Below are 27,744 nucleotides of genomic sequence, written 5' to 3'. Positions count from 1 at the left end.
TATATAGTGTGGCTGCAGTAACAAAGGAACTTCAGGAACTTAGTTATTGAATACTAAGCCCATTTTCATTTAACTAGAGTTCGGGCCACACATACTGTATGTCAACTCGCACCTCCAATCTGACCAATATGAACATATATGGAGATCTCTGTATCTCTATCCCTTTAATGCCCATACACTGCATACCGTATATGGAGATCACTGATGTCATCAGTATACTATATGCCCATGGGCATGCCCCCTTATTGCCCATATATGGAGCCGACTGAGTACGTATCACCATGACGATGCCAGGCGTGTATATCCATATATGAGGTTTCTACACTAGTCTGATGTCAGTGCTGGATATCGCTGTTGTCTCCATACATGGAGCTATAGGTTGTCTCCATACTGTACTGTATATGGAGCTCTAGGTGAAATAACGAAGGCTTTTAAAAAGTAATCTCCACCAGGCATGTCTTCAAAAACAAAGTCAAGCTGGAGACATACAACAACTAGAAAAAGTGCCCTTCTGGGCACAGGTCTCCACCAGGATTTCTTCCTCAGCCTAGTGGGAATATGCGTGCACAGTTTCATCGCAATCGGACGCTGCGTTGAGGAGTTGTGGCGATTTGTACAAAGCGGGCTACTCCTGAAAAGTGTAGGAGCCAATCGTGGCCAATCAGGATGGAATATGAGAAATAAAAAAAACCTGTCTTGATCACATGACTATGGAGATCATGTGTACCGATTTGCGTGAAATTTGGATAAAATCTGAAGGAGTAATAATAGAAAATGTGTTTTGCATATGTGGGCCTCCTGGTGGCGCTATAAAGAGCAGATGTGAAAAATTCCAGACAAAGGTTTTTCCTTGGCCTCTAGGGAGTTGGCATACAAAGTTATCCACAGATCCGTGCAGTTAGAGGTAAAAACACTTTTCGGCCAGTTATAGCGCCACCTTGAGGCTGAGTTGAAATTGTTCATGTGGCATTTCGTCCTCGGCCTAGTGGGAATGTGGGTGCACAATTTCACGGAAATCACGCGATGTGTTCATGATTTGCAGCATTTTGTTTGAAACTGAGCACTCCTGTGAACTTTGGAAGCCAATCTTAACCAATCAGGATGGAGTCTGATAAATCTGAAAGACCCGTTTCGTTGAATGGCTCTAGAGAGACTGTGTACCAATTTGCGTGATGTTTGGACAAAATCTGTAGGTGTACTGTGCAAAAACTTGTTTTGCACAAAGCGGCCTCCTGGTGGCGCTATAACAGGCCGTTCTGGATAGTTTGGGGCAGAGGTTCATCGTTGGCATCCAGGGAGTGTGTGTGCAAAATTCGACCGGGTTAACGGTGGCCGAGATTAGCTGTTCACGGACACACGGACGGACACACGGACGGACGGACACACGGACGGACGGAGTGCAAAACATACTCTCCCCACATGCCTTCGGCCTGGTGGAGACAATAACAATCAAGACCATAGTAATAGAAATCCAACCAGAGGATAGAGATCTCAACAGGGCTGGAAATGAAGGTCTGGCTCTACCTGGACCCCATTTTTGTAGCCCGAAGGCCACACATTTTATGACCGAAAACTTGCCCGGCAACCACTGTGGTTGCCGTTAAGCAAGTAAGGTCACAGTTAACTATGGAATCATGCATTTCGGTCAGTCAGTCAGTGTATCACTCAAAATCCCCATACATGGGGAAAGCCCCATATATGGTGCCCAGGTCTCGTGCCATCGCACGCGACCTCGGTCGCCCCCCAGGCGTCTTACTGGTTAAACCTATACTGTGATAATGACGTTAGGTGCCAAACAGCAAACAACTTAGTGCATAAACACTGACTTGCCGTGTCCCTCGCTCGACTCAAGGTCACATCATCACATGAATGTATTACATTACGGTGCACACGTGCATTCTGTCAACACGTCTATCTGTGCCTGCATGCCTGGGACGTACATATGCTACTGTATATGCTTTGACTGATGTGGCATTACGGACAAACACATTCTACACGTTGCAAGAGACTTGTCACACTGTAACCAGAGTCACTGGGTTATGCTCATCATAATAACAGGACAAAATGGACACATAAACATTTGATACACCAGTGTACACTTTGACACACACACACACACACACACACACACACTTACAGAAGGAGCTGCCTTCGTCCTTTGTGCCGTCCATGGTGCTTCATCTGCAGGTAGTATAAATGAACACACACACACACACACACAGTTTTTGAGGGGCACTAGCCCCTCCTATGCCCAGCTTTGTGTGTTTGTGTGCAGTGATTTGATTGGCTGAGCAAAGTACGTATTGAGGATAAAAAGTGAGGACAGAAAAGTGAAGACAGAATACTGAGGATAGATGCCCCCCCCCCCCCCCCCCCCCAGTAACACAGAATGGGATTCATGACATATCCAGGTCTATAACAAGTTGTGTCATTCTAGGCCATATACAATTTGGAACAGTATAATGCATGCGCTGATGTTCATAAAACATGCCTGCCATCAAAGTCCATGTGACCCACTATGCTTGAACAAAAGTGATGTGTGTGTGTGTGTGGTTGGTCACGTCACACAAGGTGACACGTTAGAAGTTTTGCGTGCGTGTGTGTGTGAGGAGTTAAGCCTATACTACTGTGTCATAGCTTGGTCTGTTCTAGTCTAGCTACTATTGGACCTGTGAGCCACGGCTTGCCTCACACCGTATGTAAATTAGGCATTTACTTCAGGGGAATTCAGTGGTTTGTGCTGATGTCATAGCTGCGTGGCTATGGAACATCAAATGTATGCTTGTGTTGTGAGATTGGTGAGATGTCCTTTGAGTCAACTGGCAACAGTTTACGGGCCATATTGTTTTCACTTCAGTTCTCACTTCATGTTTAACGTTCTTTTAGGCCCTATAACTAGGGCTGTGAATCTTTGGGTGTCCCACGATTCGATTCGATTCCGATTCTTGGGGTCACGATTCGATTCAAAATCGATTCAGAACGATTCTCTATTCAAAATGATTCTCGATTCAATACATAGGATTTCATCACAATCTACTCTAGCCAACTGAAGTGACTATACTACAGTAACTTGAAAATGACTGAAGACATGTTTACTGTGATTACAGTAAACATTACAGCTTACATTTAATATAAAAAACACCATGTAGTGAAAACTCCTGTAACTGTAACCAGAAAAAAAACGAAAAACTAAAAAACAAATGACTTTTGGAAATTATGAATCGATTTTGAATCGTTCATAACGGGAATCGCGATTCTAATTCGACATTCGACACCCCTACCTATAACCCTAACCCAAGCGACATTGCACCAAACTTGCTGTTATGAGATCTGTTAGGTGTCTTGTGGGTCAGCTGCCAACAGTTTACTTTAGGAGGCCGTTGTCCTGGTTGTGAGGGGACATACTGTAGGGCAGTGGTTCCCAAACGTTTTAGCCCGTGACCCAGAAAGAGACGTTTCATCAAGTTCTCCCTGGTACCCAAACTACTACTAAATCGGCTTAAACATTTGTTTCCTAATTTATGAAATTTCTCAGATTTTGTATTTTTTATTTCAGTTATAAATGTTACACAAGAGAAGCAAAATGCCGTTCGTCGTGTGCTGTGCTGCTTTGGATTATATATTTCTATTTGATGGAGAGGTAATGGCTGTGTCAGGCGCTGTTTAAGAATTGCTGATTTGTTACCGTCAGATGTTTCACTTTTTTATTATAGGCTGCTTAATTCATTGTGCGTCACTGCTTTCATAAAGCCGGCTGTGTTCTGCTCATCAAAAACAAATGGACCATGGAAAAGAATTGTAGCGGCCATTAAACACAGACAAGTCACAGAACATGTGTTTGATATGTGTGTATGAGGCCTGAAACCTTTTGAGTCAGTGCACAAACGATAATCTCACATGGTCAGGTCCAGCAGCTTATGTCATTTCCAGTGACGGAGGGTTTGATCAAAAGTCTGACGTTTTGCCAGAAAAAACGTCAGTTAAGCCTCTGATCGACTATAACTAGTCTGTTATAACCGTTTTGTTTTTTGCACTGAAATACTTTAACACCTTGGCCAGGGACTAAAGATTACAAATATAGCCTATCTGTGCGAGGAAAAAATGATCATATAAGGAGCTCTCAATGCAGCCACCATTCAGTTGGCTGGCATCGTCATCATGACACGCTATATAAGAAGAATCCGAAGAGGTTTAGAGAGCTAGCAGCATTTGCGATGCTCCTCACGAGAGACTCCATTGCCTTCCGGACGAGACAGGATATTTGGCCTTATAACCCAAATGTCCTCAGTGATATCTGGCTTACAAACTGAATATTGTTGGGTTATAAATTTCAGTTAAGTTTGGATCGGACACCACTGCAGCAGGCTCCAACTTGCCTGGGGTGACCAGGGGGCTGATCTCACGTGATGTCACGATGACCTGGGGGCTTGCCTGGGGTGTGTGACGGGAATTGCGACTTCATGAGAGAGTGACGGGAATTGTGGGTTATGTGAGAAAAACGCAAGATTTCATAGTTATCTACGACCTAATTCGTATGTACAATAATACAATAATACTAATAAAATATAGGCGCAAGCAGCGTTAACAGGAGCCAAGGAATGCGGCAATAAGAAAAAACACTATATGCAATACGCACAATAAGCCATGGAAACAAAGAACACGGAAGTTGAGAGAAAGAAAACTATTAACCCATTTTAAATAGCTAACCCTAACCTCAGTAAAACTATACCTAAACCTAACCTTAACCCTAACCCTGAAGGCGTGGCTGAGAGACTATGTTTTCCGTCCGTCCGTCCGTCCGTCTGTCCGTGAACAGCTCATCTCCAGCACAGTTGGCCAGATCGAACTGGACACTCCCTGGATCCCTCCTTGCCAGAGCAGAACCTCTGATTGTGTCCAAACATCATGCAAATCGGTACACATTAAATTATATCTATGGTCAAGAAAGAGAGATATTTCTCATATTCCATCCTGATTATCTGAAATTGTCTGATTTCCGTCAGACTTCACACATGCTTGTTTTAGCGCCGGTGCATTCCGACCATTTCTGGCCCACAATAACCTACAGTACCTGTGGAGACCTGTGCCCCGAGGAGCACTTTATCTACTTCCTAAATGTTCACGCACGCACGCACACGCGCACACACACCTACACACACACTTAGTGTGTTGGTGTAATATAAGTTGGGTCCCATTAAGTGAAACATCACTTTTAGTGACCCTGACGTCAAGCTTGAGATTGCCGTTTACCCCCCATACTGCTCAGGCTTTGTAATAAATGTCAGCCTAAATGTACTGCTTCTACACCAATATGCAGTTGTCACTCTTAATGGCACAGTGTCACCTCACTCCTTTCACTATATCCTCCTTTCCTTCTTTTTCCCTGTCTTCCGGCTTCTCACCTCTCTCTTGTGTCTGTGGGGACGAGTAATGAACGGCTTCCCTGCTCTGATTGGGTGATGTATCGTGTTATTAGGCAGGATGAAAGCACACATAACTCACAGGATATGAAACAGAGGTAAAGAGAGAAAGACAGCGCGAATAGAGAAAGAGGGATGGCGGAAGGAGGTGTTTGGCAAGGTGCCTTAAAGGATGGAGATGCCAAGGCAGAAGGAGAGAATGTGTGTGAAGGGGTGAGGGATGACGGTGCCGTTGTAGACACTAAGTATACTTAGTTGTAACTATGGTGGGAAGCTGTGGCAATTTTACTGATAACTTGACCGTGGCACTCATCCTATGGGGAAATAATCCCTCCCACACACGTCTGTCTGTCTGTCTGTCTGTCTGTCTGCCTGCCTGCCTGTCTCTCTCTTCCAGTCATTCACCACTCACACTCCTCTTTCGCTCTATAGCATCAGTGTGCGATTGAAGACAAGCAGATTCCGCAGTGCCCTAGCTTGCTCTGTGCATGCGTCTCTCTCTCTCTCTCTCCCTGCGTGCATGTGTACGTACGTGACGTACGTACGTACGTGTGTGCGTGCATACACACGTGTGCGTGAGAGAGAGCAAGGGCATAGGTGGCATTTTATAGGGAGGGGAGCTCCCAAATGGTCGTCAGTCCTCCAGAGTCTCTTTCCATAAACTGTTCCTTCATCCATGTTTCATCCTCCTCATTAAAGCTGCATGGGAGTCCGCTGGGTTCACCTGGGCTGTTTTCTCTAAGTGAAAGTGACTGAGAAGCCAAGTTAAGGCAGGGGATGTGCAGAGTTCGCCTCGTCTTTGCCACTAAAGGTGCCTGACCTAGGTAGAAGAGACTCGGCCCAGGACACAACTTATAGGTCGCCTAAACATCACACTGGGGGCTGGGGGGGCTGGGGGGCCTGGGAACTGACCACAGAGCCACTGCTAGAATTCTGATTATGTTTCTTAAATGAACACAAAAAAGGCTACACTGGGACGGGTCTCATCAAAAATTCAACCTTTGTATTCATCCTCCCTCTTCCACTGTCCTGTTCCGTTGCTTATGTATATTTCATGACGTTGGGGCTTGGGGATAGACTAGCTCTCTTAACATGACTTTGTCCTCAAATGACCAAAGCTGTTGTCAAAAATACCATTGTTTACAAGTGGGGTTGACATTAGGTATGTTTGCTCAAGTTGAGCCAGTCAACATACATATATACTGTATAAAATATGAATAGTGAGAATAGCAACATACTGTAAAGCTGCACAAATGAGAGCCTGCTTTAAAAAAGTACTCAACTTATGCAATCATTGACCAGGAAGGCTATGTATTGTAGTTGATCATTTTGTTTGTTCACAATATTATTCGTTTAGCCATATCCCTACAGTAGGATAAACCCTGCACTGCCCGATGATGAGAAACAAGTTTGAAACATTTTAAAACCTATACCTTTACCAATGCCATCAGACAGTATGTTTTGCACTCCGTCCGTCCGTGTGTCCGTCCGTGTGTCCGTCCGTCCGTCCGTCCGTGTGTCCGACTGTCCGTGAGCAGCTAATCTCGGCCACCGTTAACCCGGTCGATGCCACATTTTGCACACACACTCCCTGGATGCCAACCATGAACCTCTGCCCCAAACTTTCCAGAACGGCCTGTTATAGCGCCACCAGGAGGCCGCTTTGTGCAAAACAAGTTTTTGCACAGTACACCTACAGATTTTGTCCAAACATCACGCAAATTGGTACACAGTCTCTCTAGAGCCATTCAACGAAACCGGTCTTTCACATTTCTCAGACTCCATCCTGATTGGTTAAGATTGGCTTCCAAAGTTCACAGGAGTGCTCAGTTTCAAACAAAATGCTGCAAATCATGAACACATCGCGTGATTTCCGTGAAATTGTGCACGCACATTCCCACTAGGCCGAGGACGAAATGCCACATGAACAATTTCAACTCAGCCTCAAGGTGGCGCTATAACTGGCCGAAAAGTGTTTTCACCTCTAACTGCACGGATCTGTGGATAACTTTGTATGCCAACTCCCTAGAAAACCTTTGCCTGGAATTTTTCACATCTGCTCTTTATAGCGCCACCAGGAGGCCGACATATGTAAAACACATTTTCTATTATTACTCCTTCAGACTTTATCCAAATTTCACGCAAATCGGTATACACTATCTCCATAGTCATGTGATCAACACGGAGCGGCACCATTTCCCATCTTCCATCCTGATTGGCTAAGATTGGCTTCGAAAGCTCACACGATTCATCCATTTCGAAAAAAGGCCACAAATCACAAACACAGTGTGCAATTTCCGTTAAATTATACACGCACATTTTCACTAGGCCGAGGACGACATGCCACAATTATTTCCTCAAAATCAGCCTCACGCTGGCGCTATAACAGGCCAATTCCTGTTTTTAGCTATAACTGCATCGATCTGTATACAACTTATGTATGCACACATGGAAAAACATTGTACCTGCATCCCACCAACACGAACCTCCGGCCCAAATCTTCCTCAACAGCCTGTTATAGCGCCACCATGAGGCCACAACCTGACCTGCCCTGGTGGAGACCTGTGCCGATTGGCACTTTGTCTAGTTTATCATCAACTCAAACCCGATGAGAGATTGAAACACAAGGACTGTCAACAACAGCAGATCACTTGGCATTATATGAAGAGTACAGACAGAAAAAGTCCATAGTAGGAATGGCAGTATTCTTGGCAGGCAAATGAACGCCGGCCCAGGCCGTGAATAACATGGCTGTTATTCACTGTGGATTCTGTTATCAAAACAAACAAACAAAAACCTGCGACTTTTATAGGTTTTTGCAGGTCTGTGAATACCCTAACAATACTTTTGTGAGTCTTTGTGCTCAGCAGCACTTGTATAATAAAGCAGCGTTTTTCCCATTGCTCCACAGATCCGCAGCTGAAAGGTATTGTCACCAGGCTGTACAGTTCATTTGGATACTACCTGCAGATGAAGCCAGATGGCACCATGGACGGCACAAAGGACGAAGGCAGCTCCTTCTGTAAGTGTGTGTGTGTGTGTGTGTGTGTGTGTGTGTGTGTGTGTGTGTGTGTGTGTGTGTGTGTGTGTGTGTGTGTGTGTGTGTGTGTGTGTGCTACAACTGTGAATAAAGCGTACAGAGTCAAAAGGACACAGCTCTCAATTCACCATCACCATCTGTGTGTTCGCGTTGTAACGTCTTCTCTGTAAAATAAACACCCTCTAGCTGGAAAAAAAGGCAATGAAGTGTTTAAGGACTGCTATATGAAGGAGTCATGTGTTAAAAGGCAATGAAGTGTTTAAGGACTGCTATATGAAGGAGTCGTGTGTTAAAAGGTCACTGGACAACTCACATTTTCTTATTTTCATCCTACTATAAATGCGAGAACCGTCCGACTGACCAACTTCGACGGTAACCCACCCAGAGGGAGTGGGGAATCCAACAGGGAACATTCTAATTCCCCTGCTGTCCCGAGCCATTAAATAGCCCCCACTCCCTTAAATAGCCCCCACTCCCTTCATTATTTATAGGGGAAACACTGGGTCCAAAGAATATTCGTATTACTCATGCAGATGGCATATAGTAGAGCGCAATATAGTTAACCATTACTACATAAAACAGGGGTGCCCAAAAGGTAGATCACGATCTACCAGAAGATCACAAAGGATGTGCAGGTAGATCACATGACATGCCCCTAAAGGATATTTATTATTTAACTTAAATATTAAAATAATATTTTTGGCATCTGCCACTTGAATTAAGGTGACTTGATTCATTGACATAAAACAGGGCCTGGGTTGCTGTACACAAACGTTGGTAGCATTATAAATTAAACACCAAAAAGCCCTACCTATTCCATATCTTCCCCTCTATTTGTATGTAACGCCAGTGCCGCTATTCCAACCCTCAGGTACATTTTTCTTAATGTATAATTTATTTCAGTGGGTAGATCTTGTCGAGCTGGTAATTTTGAAAGTAGCTCTCAAGTAAAAAAAAGTGTGGGCACCCCTGACATAAAACATACAGCGATGCCTACATGGACGGTATGTAACCCATTAAAAACAGGAAAGCATCTTTGTCATTGTAGATGTTTGAGTTGGCTATTCAAAAATAGCAAGCTTACATCTGCTATTTTTGAAAGACCTTGAAAGAACTACTGGTTTAGAAGGTGTCTGTAGAATCGGCCTCAGGTGTTAATGGGACAAATAAGGTAAAATAACTGGAAGAACGCGCACGCGCACGCACACACACACAAACACACACACACACACACCTTTGTGAGAAAGGTATCCACTTCCACTTCCATCAACAATGAGTCCCGACACATAATAGAATAATAGAAGAAAAACAATACTTGTAACGCATACCTCACAACAGATCCCTGCTGCTTAAGATATGTCAGTCTTGTAAATGACATCATGTTCCAGAATCATCCACCCACTGTGCAAGATTCAAACTGTATCCTCATGACAGCATCCTCAGATAACACCGGACCGCAATGGAAATAAGCTCTTGAGCTTTATTGTGTTTCATGCCTTTGACAGATATAAATATAGTTTTAGTTAGTATAGTTTACGCATATGCATTTTGTCAATGTCAATCCATAAAAAAGTTTAATATTTAATATTCAATGAAACGCACAACATGGCCACACCTTTAAACAACATTCGTATCATATGTTAACAACAAGATCGGTAGTAAAACGTATCATATTGACAGATCTATTGGGCTGACATTTACTCTCGGGCAGGAGATTCATGCATTTGCCTGTGTGCGTGCGTGCGTGCGTGCGTGCGTGCGTGCGTGCGTGCGTGCGTGCAGCCAGCTCGTTTGGCCTATAGTCCTCTAGCTCATTTGGCCTATAGGCTTCATATTTCTTGTGCATGCTCCCAGCAGGCCAAGGACCTCAATTCAAATATATATATATATATATATATATATATATATATATATTCTCAAATATGTCAATGACAACAATGTCTGTTTTTGAAAATCACAGAGCAATTGTCCCTCCAGGCTATAGCATGTGTGTCCCGCATGGCTATCGACCAGAACTAGCCAAATTAGGCATCTGTCCTAAGGGATCTATATACTATCTAGCCAATTACAATGCCCCTGGGGTGGGAGCTCGCTGTTGCTACCACACCACAGTGGTGGTCTGTGGGTGGAGGAAGTGAGAGGAGGAAGGTGAAGGCTAGTAGACGGTAAAGCCCCATGCATGGTCATAATTCACTCATGGCCTGTCAACCTGTCAAGGGGTCATAAATCACTGGCCTGTCAATCAGATACACATGCATGTGCAGGAACTCATTCACGCAGCCTGTACATATATGTATTAAATTATGGGCATATGCTATTTCCAGTGGCAGAATGGAAGCATGTCTGATATGAATGAGTGATACAAAATACAACATGAATGAAGATGCATGTGTCTGCATAAAGCCCTAACCACACCAAAGGGTCACCATGCAACTCCTTGGGTCCAAACGGTTGCAAGGAGTTAACGCTAAAACCGTCTCGACCCTTTGGTGTGGTTTGGGCCATTGAATTCCATGCGTTGAATCACTAGGGTCAACGTGGGCCAACGTGGGCCAACGTGCAACAAGACATATCACACCGCAGGGGCAACACTAAAACCGTCTTGACCCTTCGGTGTGGTTAGGGCTTGAGAGAGAGAAGGCATTGTGTGAGGTTATACTGAAGTCATTTGTACTGATTGAGTACAAATGACCACAATGGAACAAGCCCCCGGGGCCTTTTGTGTTATTCTTTTAGCATAACTTGTAATGTTAATGTGTTAATGTTTGAGGCTGTACCCCTCCCCCCGCACATGTGCAAGCATCGTGACATAGGTGATTATTTTTTGCCTCGAGCATAATGAAAGAAAGTCAGCTATACAAGGTCAACATTTTATGAAAGGTAGATCATTCTAGAATGTCTCTGAATAGAACAAAATGTTTTATTGCCATTAAGCAAAATAAAAATCATTTTGTCGTTTCAGGCTATTATTATTGTGGTAATTGATCATTACAGTATCACTACAAGTACAAGGCATGACAATGAAATAAATTGTAGAAAAAGGGGGTAAAAGAAGTGCTTAGTCGACAAAAATAAAAAGTACTCGTCCACTGTGCTAGTCCACAGTATAGGCCAGGTACAACAGCAGTGGCAAACCACTGAAATGTGTGGCGAGGATTAATTGGCATAATGACGAAAACGACGTAAAACATAATTGACTAGTCTAAAAAAGAAATAAAAGAAGAAATAAAAACATCTCTTGCACACTATTTGGTCAAAATATAGGCTAACTGGATAGCCCCCACCATCAAAATGTTATCATTTTAGAGAAATATTTGCCCATCATCCCAAATGTAATGCTTTGAACTCATTGCTTAATGAGGAACAACAGACGATCTGGGCACTCAGGAGGAAAGGAGGAAAAGCCTTTATTTATTAAAGGCAACTGCCAACATGTTTCAACCTTAGAAGGGCTTCATCTGAGCGAAATAATATACAGACAGACAAACTCATTAAATAATATTAGAACACGTGATAATAGCTATGCAATTAATATAAAGTGTCCAAGTGCGGGTGGGTACCTATCAATTGATAGATGGTAATTACATATAGGCAGTAAAATCAATCAACAACTTTAAAGGTGCACGTGCTGCTGGGTACCAAATGGTCTGTAATGGCCTCTGTGAACCCCTGTGAAACCTAAAGGATGTGGAGATGGGTTGTACAATGTTCTGGTTAGTTTAAAGTTACCCTTGTGCAGAATAAGGTATTTCTTGAGAAACAAAGAAAGACAAATGTATTAAGGTTTGGCTGCCCCTTGTCCGTTATTTGAGTAGAAGCACTTAATGGACAGGATACCACTGATGTGGTTGACTGTATCATCTTCATTTCAGATGTTGTTTTCCACCATGGGTAATTCATCATCTTACTATTTTAGTCTATGCGGTGTCACTGAGCAGTACGGGTGGGAGGGATTGAGGGTTTTCTTTTTGTCTGTGTTTTTTTTCCTCTTTCCTTTCTTCTTTTGTTTTTCATAAAAAGGGGGAAAAAAAGTATACATTACCAAATATATAATTTTTAACCTGTTCTTAATAAAAAACTTATTTGACTAAAAAAATTTTTTAATGAACTATATACAATTTAAATCCATTTTGTAGGTTTCAATACAAGTTACAGTATAGGCTCACTTTTCTTAGTTCCCATTAACACCCAGCAGCAGTGTTTTGTACAAAGCCCTGGAGTGAAATTTGAGTGAAATAAAACAATTTATTACGCTGAATCTGTCTTGAGATATTACATATGCAGTGAGTCTAATCATCAAGCGTATGAGCTCGACCTGTGTGAGACTGTGAGACAGAGAGACAAGAGAGCAAGGAGAGCGAGAGATAGATTGATGCATGTATTCAGAATCCTACCCATTTGAAATGAAGTTTATTCTGTGTCTCCCAGCTGCATCTTAAAAGTTTTTAAGAATGGCAAGCAACATTATGATGGATGTGTAGTGCATCAGTGAATATCCACTCAGACGCTTGTCAGTCATTAATTGTCCTGAGACAGACACTTTCTGTTTTCAAGAGCCGGAAAATGTTCCAATTGCAAACAGCCTCAAACACTCGACACTCGACAGTATACTGTATGTATGCCTCTATTGTACAACAATAGGCTTGTTGTTGTTAGGCTAGGCTATATTTTGCAGTCTATATACTCTCTTCTTCTCTCTCTCCCCCCCACACACTTCCCAAAACAGCACAGTTCAACTTGATTCCTGTGGGACTACGGATTGTGGCAATCCAGGGGGCGAAGACAGGGATGTACCTAGCCATGAACCATGAGGGATACCTCTATACCTCTGTAAGTAGCTACGCTCTAGTCTCTACACACACACACACACACACACACAGTCACGATGAGCAATGGGCTCTATGCATACACGCCCTTTTGGAAAGAACTTTCCCTTCTTTCTTCCATCTTCCTTCAGGTGTTACTGCTGATGAGTCTGGGTGCTGCTATTGCGTGTTTTGGCTCAGTGGAAACACTCTGCTATACCAGTGAGTCTCAAACCCTTGAGTGGGTTCCAAATGTCCCAGTACGGGTGTGTAACTGTGAGAGGGTACGAATGGACCCTTACAGGTCTATTTGGTTCCATTTGTACACTCTCAGAGTTATAGGGGTCCTTGAAATAAAAAAAGCTTGAGAACCAGGGCACACTAAATGGAACAGAGCGAAGATACAAGACTGTGTAGTGTGTACATACTACATACGTATTTAAAGAATGAGCCATTGCACATACAGTACACAATGCTTTAAATTTCATCCAAAATTATTTAGCTTGCTCTCTTTAAAATTTATTTTTATTATCGAATTCAGTCACAAATTCCCACAACTTCATACAGCTGCATAACACGCAGAGCTGCAGCCCACAGAAGTATTAGCAGGTCTACGAGCAGCGCTGGCTCGTGTGAACGTGCATGTGACGCCGACGGGACATATGTTAGCTATTGAGATGCTAATCGCGTTATGATTACTAATGAACGACCTCTTGAGAGCCTATCTCTCTCTCTCTCACTCAATGATCTGGTGTGTGTGTGTGTGTGTGTGTGTGTGTGTGTGTGTGTGTGTGTGTGTGTGTGTGTGTGTGTGTGTGTGTGTGTGTGTGTGTGTGTGTGTGTGTGTGTGTGTGTGTGTGTGTGAGAGAGAGAAAAAGAGACAGTGCTTTGCTGCTTTTGGAACACCTGCCTCAAAATGCATGTATCAATAATAGCCAGGCTATGATCTATCTATGGTTAAGGACTAGCTAATAATACACTGTATACTAGAGGAAGCTTGTAACTGTCCATGGTACTGAATTGGGTTTGACTGAGAACAAATAGCAATCAGGCCTTAATCCTTTGCCATAGCAGTAAACACGGGTTTTTTGTGCTGATTCTCTACTCCATCAAACACTAAAAGCCCAGAATAAAACCTGGAACTAGCCACGGTAATATGAGCAATTACTCACATTGTGTTTGGTGCTGTTATTATAAGTAACTGAGATTAATAGCATCGGTGGACACTGTAAATTGTGTGTACTTTGCGTGGCACTTGCACGCATAAATCCCTGTGTTTTTGAAAGAGGGGGGGATGAAAAACAGAGCTCGAGGAAGTGTTGGAGGTGTCACAATTCTGTGAATACATAGGCATGCATCATTTGGGTAAACAAAGTTTAGATATGTTTATTATTATTATTTATTATTAATATGGTACGGCAGGCCAATTAATCAGAACAGTTTTACTTACAAACACAGGTGTAGAGGCAGAAAACAGAGGTCCTCTGATCTACAGTATGAAGCCTGCCTGTGCTAGATGAATGTAAAAGGATAGCGGATCGTTCGGTGATGTGGGAAGATGGCTGACCGAAGTGTCACATTTTGGTGGAGTTTGTATATTTTGTTGGTTTGACCACTAAAACCTCAATCCGGGGACCCATCGGCAAAAAAGGGGAAAAACAGCGCCCTCTGCTGTTTGTTTCTTGGAATCTGTTCTTGAGTGATAGCCTACTAAAACCTAGACATAGTAATGTATAATTTGCTCTGTACTTTCTGTCTACAACCAAATCTCTTGGCCAAAAAGCCGATCTACAGTAGACTGACAGGAAATAGGTGGAGAGAGATGGGGAGTGACACGCAGCAAAGGTCGTCTAGTCGTCATGAGGAACAATTCTGCCATTGCAACCCAAGAGCACCGCCCTTTCCGCAATATGGAGTAGTTTGAAAAACCCTCTTAATCCTTAAATTATCCTGGGATCTTTGAGCAATCTCCACAAAGGTTCCTCCATACAATCTACAGACCATTATCTATAAACAAAACCAGTGTCAGAGACGTTTGAATCACATTAATTTACTAGTACAGACAACAATAGAACAGCAGCTTGTATTTCATATACAGTACACAGCAGCCCGAAAGAAAGAAAGAAAGACGAGGATGGAATAATCCTCCATAGTTTTGCCATCAAGACAGCCATGAACCAATACAGCAACGCCACCCTGTCACTCACAACTCACAACCTCCAACAGCAGCCACAACACAAAACACATACTGCTCCACATCAGTGTTGGCTGTTAAGTCAAAGCCCAACACATGCATGTTGAACTTAGGACATAGCAAACTCACACAGAATAAATGAAGTGACCAAGAGCCGATACATACTGTACACTGTCACAATTTACTACCTTCAACATACACAAACAACAGAAACAACAGAAACAATGTAGATAAACATCAGCATTCAAGTCCTTGTTGAATCACATTAGTATTCACACACAGCATACAACACAAGCAGCAGCAGGGAAAGAAAAGAAAAGGTTCGTACCTTGAGGCTTGAGCAGTCATCTACTTGACTTCATCAGTTGAGTAAGTGATGGCCACGGTTAGCCCCTCTCGGAACCCTCCATAAAGCTTTTCTGAAATTTTGATGTCGTTTTATTGTAGGGTCCCTGTTCATAACTATATTTTCGTATGGGAATTTTGGAACGCGGACATAAATATGCTCACTAACATCGTATCTTTGCCGTTTGACGGCCTGTTTTCCTTTGAGGGCTTCTGAAATCGTGAACTATAAGTACCTATACAAACCGCTGCGAATATCTCCTGTGGCGCGGAAGCCGTTAAGTATTTTTAATCTTTGTTTGACCGATTTGGTCGCTTTATTTCTTCTTGTTTGTTTACCGTTTATTGTACCGCCTCCCGGTGTGCGGTTGGCTTGTGCGGCTACGTCCCTGCCTTTGATCTGCTCTGTCATAGCTATAGCGCCACTAGCTAGCCAGATAGGCGGTACAATGAGGTGTCAATAAACAAGGAAGGAAGAGAAGAATCAAAGTGACCAAATCGGTCAAAGATAAAAAATACTTAACGGCTTCCGCACCACAGGAGATATTCGCAGCGGCATGTATAGGTACTTATAGTTCACAGATTCAGAAGCCCTCACATGAAAAAAAAGTCGTCAAACAGGCCGTAAACACAGTGTTTATGTTTTATTATGTCCGCGTACCAGGTGGCAGGATACTGCTGCAACAGGACCCCATGGTCTGTGTCGTCAAAAATGTCAGAAACTTCAGTACCATTGGGTTCTGCTTGGAGGGCTAGGCCAGGGTCAAACTTTGGAACTCATCAGAGACATATTAGATAGCTCTCTCTAAGACAAGCCTTCCATGCATTCTCCACTCTCCAGTCATCTCCATCCTTCATATTTATCTGTGTAGCTTCGCCAATACTTTCCTCCCCTGCTGGGAAATCCCAGTGTCAATGGCAGTGACCGTCCAACCTCATTCTCCTGACTAGTGCCATCTTCTCAGTTAATCTAAAATCTTCTCTTGTTAGCCACCCATCCCATATAGATGCTTTGTTGGTAACATGTTCATCCTGGTTGATGTTTAGTATTGGACTTCTGTAGGGCAGGCTTCAGGGTCCAGCACTAACAGCTGTATGGTCAGACAACAGGAAGCCAAGATCTTGCTCCCCTCCACTGATAGCCTGCATCCCGGACTATAGTGAAGAGGGAGCTATAGGAGGGTTCAGGGTTCCCTTCTGCAACGACACACACACACACACACACACACACACACACACACACACACACATTAATGTACACAAACACATAACTTCACCTCATACAAAAATACTTTGTCGTGAATAAAAGTGAATTAAACTACACACACTTCAGCCTAGCCCTGGGCTAACTTCAGCCCTATTTTATGGAAACGTTAATGCTAAGCAATAGCTGCTAACTCAGCTGCTAACTGAGTTACGGCCAAGCTACACCAGGCTTTTCAGTGCGCGTTTATTATAAGTCCTATTATAAGTGCCCACTGCCCGTACGCGGGGTTCGCGTTTTAGGGTAAACGCGAAACGTAAACATGCGCGAAAAGCCTGGTGTAGCCCGGCCGTGAGGTAGCTAAGCATACAGTAGTAGTAGCTAACTCACCTGGTGGAGAATCCAATCAATTGGAGTCGGACTCGGAGAGTAAACTGAAAACTCCCAAAGCAGTTTGTCATGGCGATATAACTAACTTCTCTTTCTACTGTCACAAATGTATTTTTAGCAGTTTTAACTCCTTAATTGGCAAGTGGCAATACAGACAACTCTACATGAACTTCCACGGATTTGTAATGTTAGCTGTTTAATTCACTAGTCTTACTTTACAATTTGTACAATCCGAATTTCCGAAAGGTTACGGATCGAGCTGTAGAAGTGTCAAACGAAAACGAAAAGCCTGCTGTCTCCGAGGCTAGTGTCAAACAGACCTGTCTGTCTCCTGCAGGGGGGGGGGGGGGGGCGGGGTCCCCATGATTTTGGGACCGCGAAGTGGCAAATTGCAATTTCACAGGATTTGTTCGGACTTCAAAAATATTAAAAATATTGTTAAATAATAATAAGAAAGAGGCGTTGTGAGCTTCGGTTCATCAGTTTATCTGTGGAACAGAGTGAAACAAATAACGCCTCAACTCCTACAATTCTATAGCCTAGGCAAGGCTGATGTGTTTCTCAAGTGGGGGGGTCCCATGCAGTTCAAAATTTGCACCCCCCAAAATAATCCTATTTGAACTTCAAATAGGATTATTTTGGGGGGTGCCCACTCCCAAATTCAAATATGATTATTTTAGGGTTCGCAGCCTGTGAGACTGAAAGGGTTGAGAACCACTGGAACTGTCTATAGAAAATAACCTGTATTCAGTCAGTGCACCTTCTAATCTAAGGAGCTCTGTCAGGGCTTCTGTGTCTTTCAAATTCAGTCTATTCTGTTTCTATATTTTATTGTGTATATTTATTGCATTTTGAAATTTGCAATTTAGTTGTTTAACTTGTTTGTTTTCTCTTGTGCAGAGGTTTACTGTATGGTGTCAGCCTTTGGCACAGATAAAAATAGAATAGATAAAATCCTCTTCGGGAATGTGTTAGACAAGGCATGCTACAAAGGTCATATTTCAGAATTTTCCACATTGTTGTCAGGGACAACCTGGGGTTCCATTGCATAACAGGCAAATAATTAGGGCTCATAATGAGCTGCCAGATGCTTTTAGGCTAACACAGCTCGCTTGCTAGAGCTCCTGCAGTGAGCTATTAATTGATAGTGCTTAAGTTCAGAATCACGTTCATTGACTGCAGTGAAACAAGAGGAGGTAATGATCAGTTGCAGAATAAATAAATAAATAAAGGGGTCCTGGTGGCTAAAGAAGGCATACCACAGAGGCATAGACCTAATTGTGATATCCATGTTTTTGCAGGTAGGGAAAAACAAGCATGTATGATGTTTGTGGACAAACAGTTTACATACATATGATGTGAACAGTAATACAAGGTGTAGGCCTATAACTAGCCTCTATTAAATGAGGCAACATTAACTGATCCAAAAGAGTGTTGGTGATGAGATGAGTTTGTCAGACTGCTGTTGAAAATGAGGAGTGAGTCTGCAATCTTACTGATGATAGGTGAGGTCATTCCACCTGACAGAGGGAGAAGTGTCCAGAACACTTGGAATGGTTGGCCATGAGGGTATCGTAAGGAAGTTAGCTATAATCTTAAACTTGTGTGTGAGAAGGGGTCTGGGTGTAGGGATCATGTGCTTAAAGGGAAACCTCACCCTTTTTGCAAAAAAATATTTTAATGACGTTTAGAATGGACATGGACACAGTAAGACAGCCCTCCCCCTATCCACAAGGAGGAGCAGTGCACCAAAGCATTACAGGAATTGTAGTCCAGGAAGGACATATATTTTCTTTGCATAAAGGGTGAAGTGTCCCTTTAAGGTATTAGTAGGGATTAACCAACTCAGTGGCCTTGTGGTTAGAGTGTCCTCCCTGAGACTGGGAGGTTGGCGTTCAATCCCCAGCCGGGTCATACCAAAGACTCAATGAAAATGAGACCCAGTGCCTCCCTGCTTGACACTCAGCATCAAGGTTTGGATTGGGGGGTAAGTCCCTGCGACATACTAGCGTCATGTCCAGGGGGTGTACTTGTACATCAAGCTGCCTCACGCTACAGAAACAGGAGATAGGCTCCTGCCCTATGGGCCCCATGGCTCGGCAAGGCTATACTTACTAGGGGTTAATGCCCTTAATTGCAGTATAGGTCATCACAAATGTTTCAATTTCAATTGGATGCGGACAGCATTCGGAGACCAGTGAAGGGAGCACAGAAGGGGTGAGACATGATGAAGCTATAGGGAGGTCTATCGGGAAGACTTGAGAAATTCAGTCTTGTCTGCACTGAGTATGGTGGGAAGATATCCAATGTGAGATCTGGAGCAATAATGCGCTCGTCACCCTGTGTGCCAGCGGGAGGGAAGGAGAAAAACAGCTCAGTGTCATCAGTATAACAGTGAGCTGGGGCCAAGTACAGACCTCATGAGGGATAAGATGTCAAGAGGGGACAGCGAGATGAAAACAAACCTTGTTATCATTACACCTGGTGAGTGTGTTCCTACAGGAAGCTGTAGTTTATTTACAGGACTGGAAACAAACAAAATAACACGTGCCGGTGCAGCTAGTTTTCATTGGTGTCAACTATAGGGTCCTAGAAGAAATGGAGCCTCATTAGAGGCCTTTATTGGAGTCTTCCCATAGGCTCTTTATTCCAGTGATACCAACTACCAAGATCAGATTTTGTGCTCTATACATGGAACTGTGTTTAAGTTTGCATTCAGAGCAGATGAATAGAGCATGTGCATGTTCAAGAAGAACTGCAGTAAAATGTATGATAGAGAAATGCTCTGATAGGTAAGCTCGCCATTAGACAAAAGTGAAGTGAGTGGTGGTGAATTGAGAGCTATCTCATTTCACACATTACAGGTTGAAGGGGAGGGATCCCAGTGAGAGAGATAGCAGGTGCAGGGGGAAGTCTGTGTCACTCTTCCCTTGTCTCAGGCAGGAGTCTCAGCCTCACTACCTGTGGCGGGCACGAGGAAATGGCTGATCCTAATGTAAAAATAGAGCTCAGCGCAGTCCTGCCCCATTTCATCATCTACTGATTGTGTTCTGGAAACCCCTCCTGGGCCAAGAGAAAAGGGGAAGGGAGAGTGGAGAGAACAAAGGGAAAATAAAGCGGAACACAGAGCATTTGAGCAAAAGAGAGAGAGAGAGAAGTGAACACATGCATTTGAGCATGCATGCGCAATGTGCATGCATCTGTAGGAGAGAGAGAGGAGGAGAGGGGCAGAGAGAGAGAGAGAGAGAGAGCACTGTGGGACCGGTATAGCTGATTTTATTAAGAAAGTTTAACATAATATTTCAATGCTGTAATTGACACATCAGTTTTTGTGCCAATCACAAGTATATGAATGGCAATTGCAATTGAGAATAAAGCAATTATTAATTACGCGTAATTATTATCGTGTCGTGTCAATATTTAGGTCTACCTCATTGGTGTGTATTGATGAGAGAGAGGGAGGGAGGGAAGGCTCTGTGGATAAGTGGCGCTGTCCATTCTTTACCTGTGCAGATTGCATTGAAATGCAGGACAGCACAGGCAGCAAGATAGCATCACTCTTATCACAGGACAGGAGAGGTCGATAGAACAGATGAATGAACGAAGGAAGCAATGAAAGTAGCAAAAGAAAAGAAATGCAGTGTGTGTGTGTTTTTTGGAGGGGGGGGGGGTGAACATTCTGCGAAAGCAGCCGATCTACAAGCTCACTATGTGTTGTGAGCCTCTAAATCGGCTATTTCATAACAGATTACTAGATTAGGCAGATCTACAGGTTTATGATATTGTGACGAACACATAATCGCAATGTCTGCATGGTTCGATTCCGCCTGGAGACCTGTGTTGTATGTCGCCCTTCTCCCCTTCTATCTCTGCCCTTGGATTCCTTTGTCTCTACTAGCTTATGAAACAAAAGCTACCTGTCAGTGTGGGGGGTCAGGAAGGGCCCTTTTCAGATCCATCACATTGACAGGAGGCCTTTCCTGATCAATCAGTATAACACAGGCATGAGTCCCTAACCCTCCACCTCAGCATCCTTATCATCCATTCACACTGAGCATGTCACTCAATCACGCCAAGCCACGCTTCGCCAGGCCCTGCCGTGCTAAGCCAAGCTGGGCCAGGCCATGCCATCATAAAACATCACAGACAGCCCATAAATCCTCGTACCAGACGGTATTATCTCCCACTTGCATCCATGGTAAACTGCTATTAATAAGTGCATCCATGCCTTATTAACTTATGTAATGTGGCATGTCATAGAACATCTGCATCTGGATGTAAATCAACGTAAAAATGCACATGCGCACACACGCACGCACACGCACACACGCACACACACACACACACACACACACACACACACACACACACACAGTGTGGGCAACCACGCACACACACAGTGCAGGGCAAACACGCACACTACTGTATGAGAGGGATGGGAGGAGGGGCTTTATTAAGGAGCTTTACATTTGAAGTTCTGATTTGAGTGGGACAAATAATGCGGCACTATGAAAACATGTAAGGATTACTGCAGCTAGGCAGATTTCATGGCTTCCCTTTAGATTATCCAGAGAGCTCATGGGATGGTCAATAGATGCAGGCAGCATATGCATGCACATGACACTATGACCCCTGCTGTCTAGATGGGGGACTGCGGTGCGGGCCTTTACCATAATGACATCAAGAGCAACATGTTCATGCAGATTGCATACTCATGTGCACTGTTGCTTTACTAAGTTTACTTGGAAATACAATATATAAAACACGATGGAGGACACTAGTTCTGTTTTATTCTTCTAACCACACTGTTATTGCCCCCTTTTAAATGTATAAAGAATGAAAGATATTGTAAATTTGACAAATGCATGGAACTTTAGATCTATACGATCGCGTTTACTTTGGCTGCACTGCAAACTCATGAGTGTTAAAAATGGACTGGGTCCATTTGTATACTCTCAAAGTTAGATTAACACTCAACAGTAGGTACTTCATTGTCCTTGCCATGTTGGTGCAATCCTAGTGTATTGTGGCAACGAGAGTTAAGCTTCTTCAAGCAGTTAGAATAGATGTAATCTGACACAAGGGATGAAGAAGGAGGTGGAGGGTGGGTGGAGGAAAGGAGAGGCAGAGGGTAAGGTCGGGAGACTGCTCTGCATGATAAAAAGGTTCTTTCCATCCTCTGGATTTCTCAGCACTGACACTAGATATTACCTCTCTCGTCTGCTTTCATTAGAACTCATTCTGACTTGATAGGCAATGGAAAGGAGACTGGCCAAGTCTGTCAGTATGAGCTACGTGAAGGATATGATTCTTTAATTTCATACACTGCGCTCAGCTCTTACCATTTAAATGTGCACATTTACCATTTAAAAGTGCTCAACCCTCACCCATGCAAAAAACAATACATAAAAACTTTAACACTAATATCCCCAGCCATTCTTCTTCTTGGTATCCCAGAAGTGAATTGGTTTCTCTTCTACGGTTCTGAGCATTTGGCTTTGTGCTGTGGGGCTGCAGGTGTTTTTGAGGTGAACAGAGATGGGGAAAAACTACAATTATTCATTTGTATCAAATTACGATGAACTGGCACACTGGCATTGCGGTTTATCCTGAAGAGCAAATTTTACCATTTGAGATATGTGCACAGCAATGCAATTATTGTGTCTGCTCTCTCACTGTACTGTATACTGTCTTTCCTTCCCTCTCTCATGTGAAGTGGTTCATACCTTTGGAGATGGCCGATTAATGAAACAAAGAACGTGGGTTCTATCATTAGGCTGATTTCACGGGACTGATTATAGAGGGTAATTACTGGAGGGCCTCAAGGTTTTCATTAGTGATATTTCAGAGCGCTAGTTGAAGGGTGTTTTCCTGGCGGTCATGAGTGCTCTTATCAGTAAAAGAGGTGAGCGTCGCTGCGTCAGAGCCTGGGGAGGTTCTTCTGACTAAAGAGCCCGTGTGAGCCTATAGTGTCCCTCCTCTGGTGCCACAAGGGACCCAAAGTACCATGAGGTCTCCCTCGCCCTAATACACCCACCCACCACTGTCCTCCCCATTGATCTCCTCCTCTTTCCTTCTACCATTCTCCTCCTATCTCCCCTCTCTCCTGCACTTGCCACCCCCTCGTGCTCTCTGGCCTGATTAATAATGAATGAAGGGGATCATCTATCGATCCTATCCTCTTTGTGTTAGCACAGCAGAAGATATCAAACCTGTCAGTGGATCTTTAAATAGCCCTGCCTGTGATGGTGCTCCTGGAGGTGGTGGTAGTAGTAGTCGGTAGGAGGGTAGCAGGGTTTGTTTTTGCAGGGTGCACAGAAGGGTGGTTAAATGGGCACAGCCAGGAGTGCAAGCGGACACAGAGATGGGGACATCACACGCATAATTGCAGTCACCCAAAGCATAGTGTCTCCCTGTGAAGGTCATAGGTGATGATCAGTGATGAGCGTGACACCAGAGGTCACTTAGACCCTCTCAATCTACATTTGAGTCTTTATTAAAGCCCCCCCGTGGTGGGTGCTGTCATCGTTTGGCCCTGCTCTGTCTTCCAGAGGAAATTCTCCAGTCAGCCATTTCTGCCCTGCTGCTCTAGCGAAATCAATCCTGCAGATTGGCTTTGCTCTTTGACAGTGGAAGGACCCTGATGGTGACTAAGAGAGATGTATGTCTGTCAAAGTTGGTTATAATCACTGGTAAACATTACACAGGGTTCAGTAGTCTGTCGGGGACACAATGACTGGTGTGTGGAGACATGATAATTGTCCAGCAACCAGTTGCCACTTACCAGACCTATGTGTTCAGATTCAATGCATCTGAAATAGTCCCGACAGTTTGATGTCATCATGCATGTATTTGCGGGTGTGTTATTGGTGTGGGAGTGAAGACTCCCAGTGCTTTACATGTGCTCTGTATACTTTTCCTACGGGGACTGCGTTAAGTTCACCAGAGATGCTAATGCAATCACATCACACGTGCAACTGTTTCGTGCTCCTCCCATGGGTCAGATTTGTGCATACTATCAAAGTGAAAACTGGAAAATAGATAGAATTTTAGCTTTCCTTTACCTTTCCTGAGGCAATGCTCACCTAATTAATGTTTTTTTGTGTGTGTGTGTGTGTGTGTGTGTGTGTGTGTGTGTGTGTGTGTGTGTGTGTGTGTGTGTGTGTGTGTGTGTGTGTGTGTGTGTGTGTGTGTGTGTGTGTGTGTGTCATTGTGTGTGTGTGTCATTGTGTGTGTGTGTGTGTGTGTGTGTGTGTGTGTGTGTGTGTGTGTGTGTGTGTGTGTGTGTGTGTGTGTGTGCGTGCGTGCGTGCGTGCGTGCGTGCGTGCGTGCGTGCGTGCGTGCGTGCGAGCGTGCGTGCGTGCGTGCGTGCGTGCGGGCTCAAAAACTCATGTTTCTTTGTTTTCTCTTTTCTTTGTTACTAATAACAAACTTGCCCTTTTTGTCCTGCCCCATCTCTCCCCATAGGACCATTTCACTCCGGAGTGCAAGTTCAAGGAGAGCGTGTTTGAGAACTACTACGTCACATACTCCTCACTGCTCTACCGCCAGATACATTCGGGTCGCGCCTGGTATATTGGTATCAATAAAGACGGCCAGGTCATGAAGGGTAACCGGGTAAAGAAGAACAAAGCATCCGCACACTTCCTGCCTAAAGTTATCGAGGGTATGTGACACTTTTGTATTCTGGGATCTCACAGGCCTTCACATGATGCAAACTCCAGCTCAGTGGAACATGTATCTCCGCCAGCAATAACTGTATGGCTCCATATTTGGGTGCGGTTTCAGCCCGAGCCGATTGCCGTTGAATTCCATAAGAAAACTAGAAAAAGTGCCAGGTCAGATTAGGTCAGGTTATTGTGGCCTCCTGGAGGCGTTCTAATAGGCCAATGTGAAAAGGGTGTCATCATGTCTTCTTAGGCCTTTCACAGCCATCGGACGCTGCATTCGAGGCATTTTGTTCCAAAAATGTGTTTTGTAAAAACCTTCCTCAGCCTAGTGGGAATGTGTGTGAAAATTGTCTCGATAACTGCACGCTGTGTTCATGATTTGACACATTTTGTTTGAAACGGACCAATCCTGCAAACCTTGGAAGCCAGTCTTAGACAATCAAGATGGATATGGAAAATCAAAAAGATCCGTGTGGATCAAATGACTATAGAGATGCTGTGTACCAAATTGCATGATTTTTGGACAAAATCAGTAGTAATATAAAAGAGTGTGTTTTTGCAGCCTCATGGGTGGCGCTATTACAGGCCGTTCTGGAAACCTTTGGGCAGAGGTTCGGAATCGGCATCCAGGGAGTGTGTGTGCATGTAGCGACCGGACCAACAGTGGTTGGTAGCAGACAGATAGACACATGGACGGACAGATGGACAGGGTGCAAAACAAAGTGTCTCCAATGTGCCTTCGGCCTGGAGACAATTATACACAGTATTTGAGAAAGGAAATGCAAGGAGGTACTTATTTTGCCTTCTGGCAGCATAAAGCATAAAGAATGCCGGTGCTGACCGGCTCAGTTGCAAGATTAGCCTGGGGTAGACCCCCTCACCTTCGGACTGGCAGAGATAATGATGGTTCTGCGTCATTGGATGCTATTCATCACTGCCCATCAGCATTATTGCATTGCTGTCGGGCAGAAAACTTTCCAACGTTTTACTTTTCAGGAAATGGAAAAAAAGACCCTGTGTTCCCATGGATCCAATGTAGTTAAGCCTGGAAACCAAGCAGGCGAATCTGTCTGGCCATGCCAAGCTATATAGTTAATATTTAGTCATAAGGCCTTTATAATTATTTTCATTGGTTAAATATATTTATAAAACCCACAGAAAATCGTATATATATAAATTGGCCTAAGGGAGGACCCATGCCGGGCCATGCAGGCAGGTGAACCACGTCGTCAAAATACAAGGTTTCTGCCCGACAGTGACGATATTCTAATATGAACTAATACTTTATCTTTCCCCACAGTTGCCATGTATAAGGAGCCATCGTTACACGACCTAGCCAGTGAAGAGTGTCCTCCTCCTCCTCCTCCTCCTCCTCCTCCTCCAGTGAAGACGTCAGAAAACGTGAAGAATGGCAGGAAAGAGGCCCCAAAGGCTGATGCCTCATAGCACAGGAGCCCTGAGGGCGGGGCAAGGTCAGCAGTGACACTGGGAACCCTCAGGGTTGGCTGAAAGAATGCCCCCCCCCCTGTGGGCCACCATACCCCAGAAGTGCACTGCTACATGCTGAGGGATGAGAGCAGCCCGTCAGCAGCCAGCCATGCAGGCCTGAGAGAGAGAGGGGACTTCCCCCTCTTCACCCGTCACCAGAGAGAGAAAGACCAGATCCCGAGTCAGCACTACTACCATGCCCCTCCTCACTGCTCTGTCGTCACTCCACACTCATGCATCCTCTGACAACCAGTGGCATACATTTTCTTTTTCATCTTTTTCGTTCAAGTATTCACTGTTACCTCTCGCTCCTGTTGATTTAATTTAACCCTCTCAGAGTTACAAATGGATAACGGCCGAGCTCCCTTACGCCTCACTTTACTGTCTTTTCAATTTGCCGTAATTTGTTTTACGTGGCGAGAGAGTGACGGCAGCTTGTCATCATAGTCGCTCTCTCAAAGCTCACACAGACTGTTGCCCTCTGCCCACCAGCCAATCACCAAGACTAATGTAGTTCAATTAAGTACCTACTTTCTTTTTTAAATCAGCTATATCTGCCTCCGAAACTATCTGAAATCTAAATCAAAATGATTTTATTATTATTATAATTATTATTATTATCATTAATAATATTTGTTCCATCAGTTCTTTAATCCGTGTGAAGGGTGTGAAAATCCACCAGAAATTACTGGGTCCAGATAAAAATATGGAACCCTGAGTTTCCTAAAAATAATATGAATATGAATATGATGGTAATAGTGATGACCAATAACAATATAATGACTTAAAATAATAGGACCATGATTATTATCAGAACTAAGATGATGCTGATGATCAGTATATTATATAATGCAATATAGTGTTTGTTAGGCTCACAGCAGAAGATAGACAGATACTCTAGTCTAAACTGTACCTGTGTGGTTCACATGCAGACCAAAAGGGGCTCCATACACACCCCACTGCCTCCAGAAATGTGAGGACATAACGGAGCCACATGCCCTCTGAGTCAAACATAAAAAATCATGAAGAAGGGCGAAGAGCCATTGAAAAAAATAACTTAAACTAATGAAACGATATTTGGACAAGCTTGACTATAGACAAGCACTGAAACCCAGAATGCTGTTTTGAACAAGCGGCGGCTTCTTGCCAGCCTTCTCACCACCATGGTGGTGGTGGTAATTATTTATG

At 43.8% G+C, this 27,744-nt stretch overlaps 1 protein-coding gene across 1 annotated transcript in view; it reads left to right on the top strand.

Annotated features, from left to right (window-relative positions):
* Positions 1–26,514, top strand: part of fgf11b (fibroblast growth factor 11b) — a gene marked incomplete at both ends in the record, with an annotated part of 37,656 nt that extends 11,142 nt beyond the window's left edge. The window contains 4 exons of the mRNA XM_083764977.1: positions 8,332–8,442; positions 13,187–13,290; positions 24,866–25,064; positions 26,369–26,514. Of these exons, the coding sequence (XP_083621103.1) occupies positions 8,332–8,442; positions 13,187–13,290; positions 24,866–25,064; positions 26,369–26,514 (560 nt within the window). The remainder of the gene's footprint in view (positions 1–8,331; positions 8,443–13,186; positions 13,291–24,865; positions 25,065–26,368) is intronic.
* Between the last annotated feature and the right edge of the window lie 1,230 nt (positions 26,515–27,744).

The sequence above is a fragment of the Protomyctophum parallelum genome (assembly GCF_964188405.1).
Source record: "Protomyctophum parallelum genome assembly, chromosome: 1".
Taxonomy (NCBI): Eukaryota; Metazoa; Chordata; class Actinopteri; order Myctophiformes; family Myctophidae; genus Protomyctophum; species Protomyctophum parallelum.
This window is presented reverse-complemented; position numbering and strand designations above follow the sequence as displayed.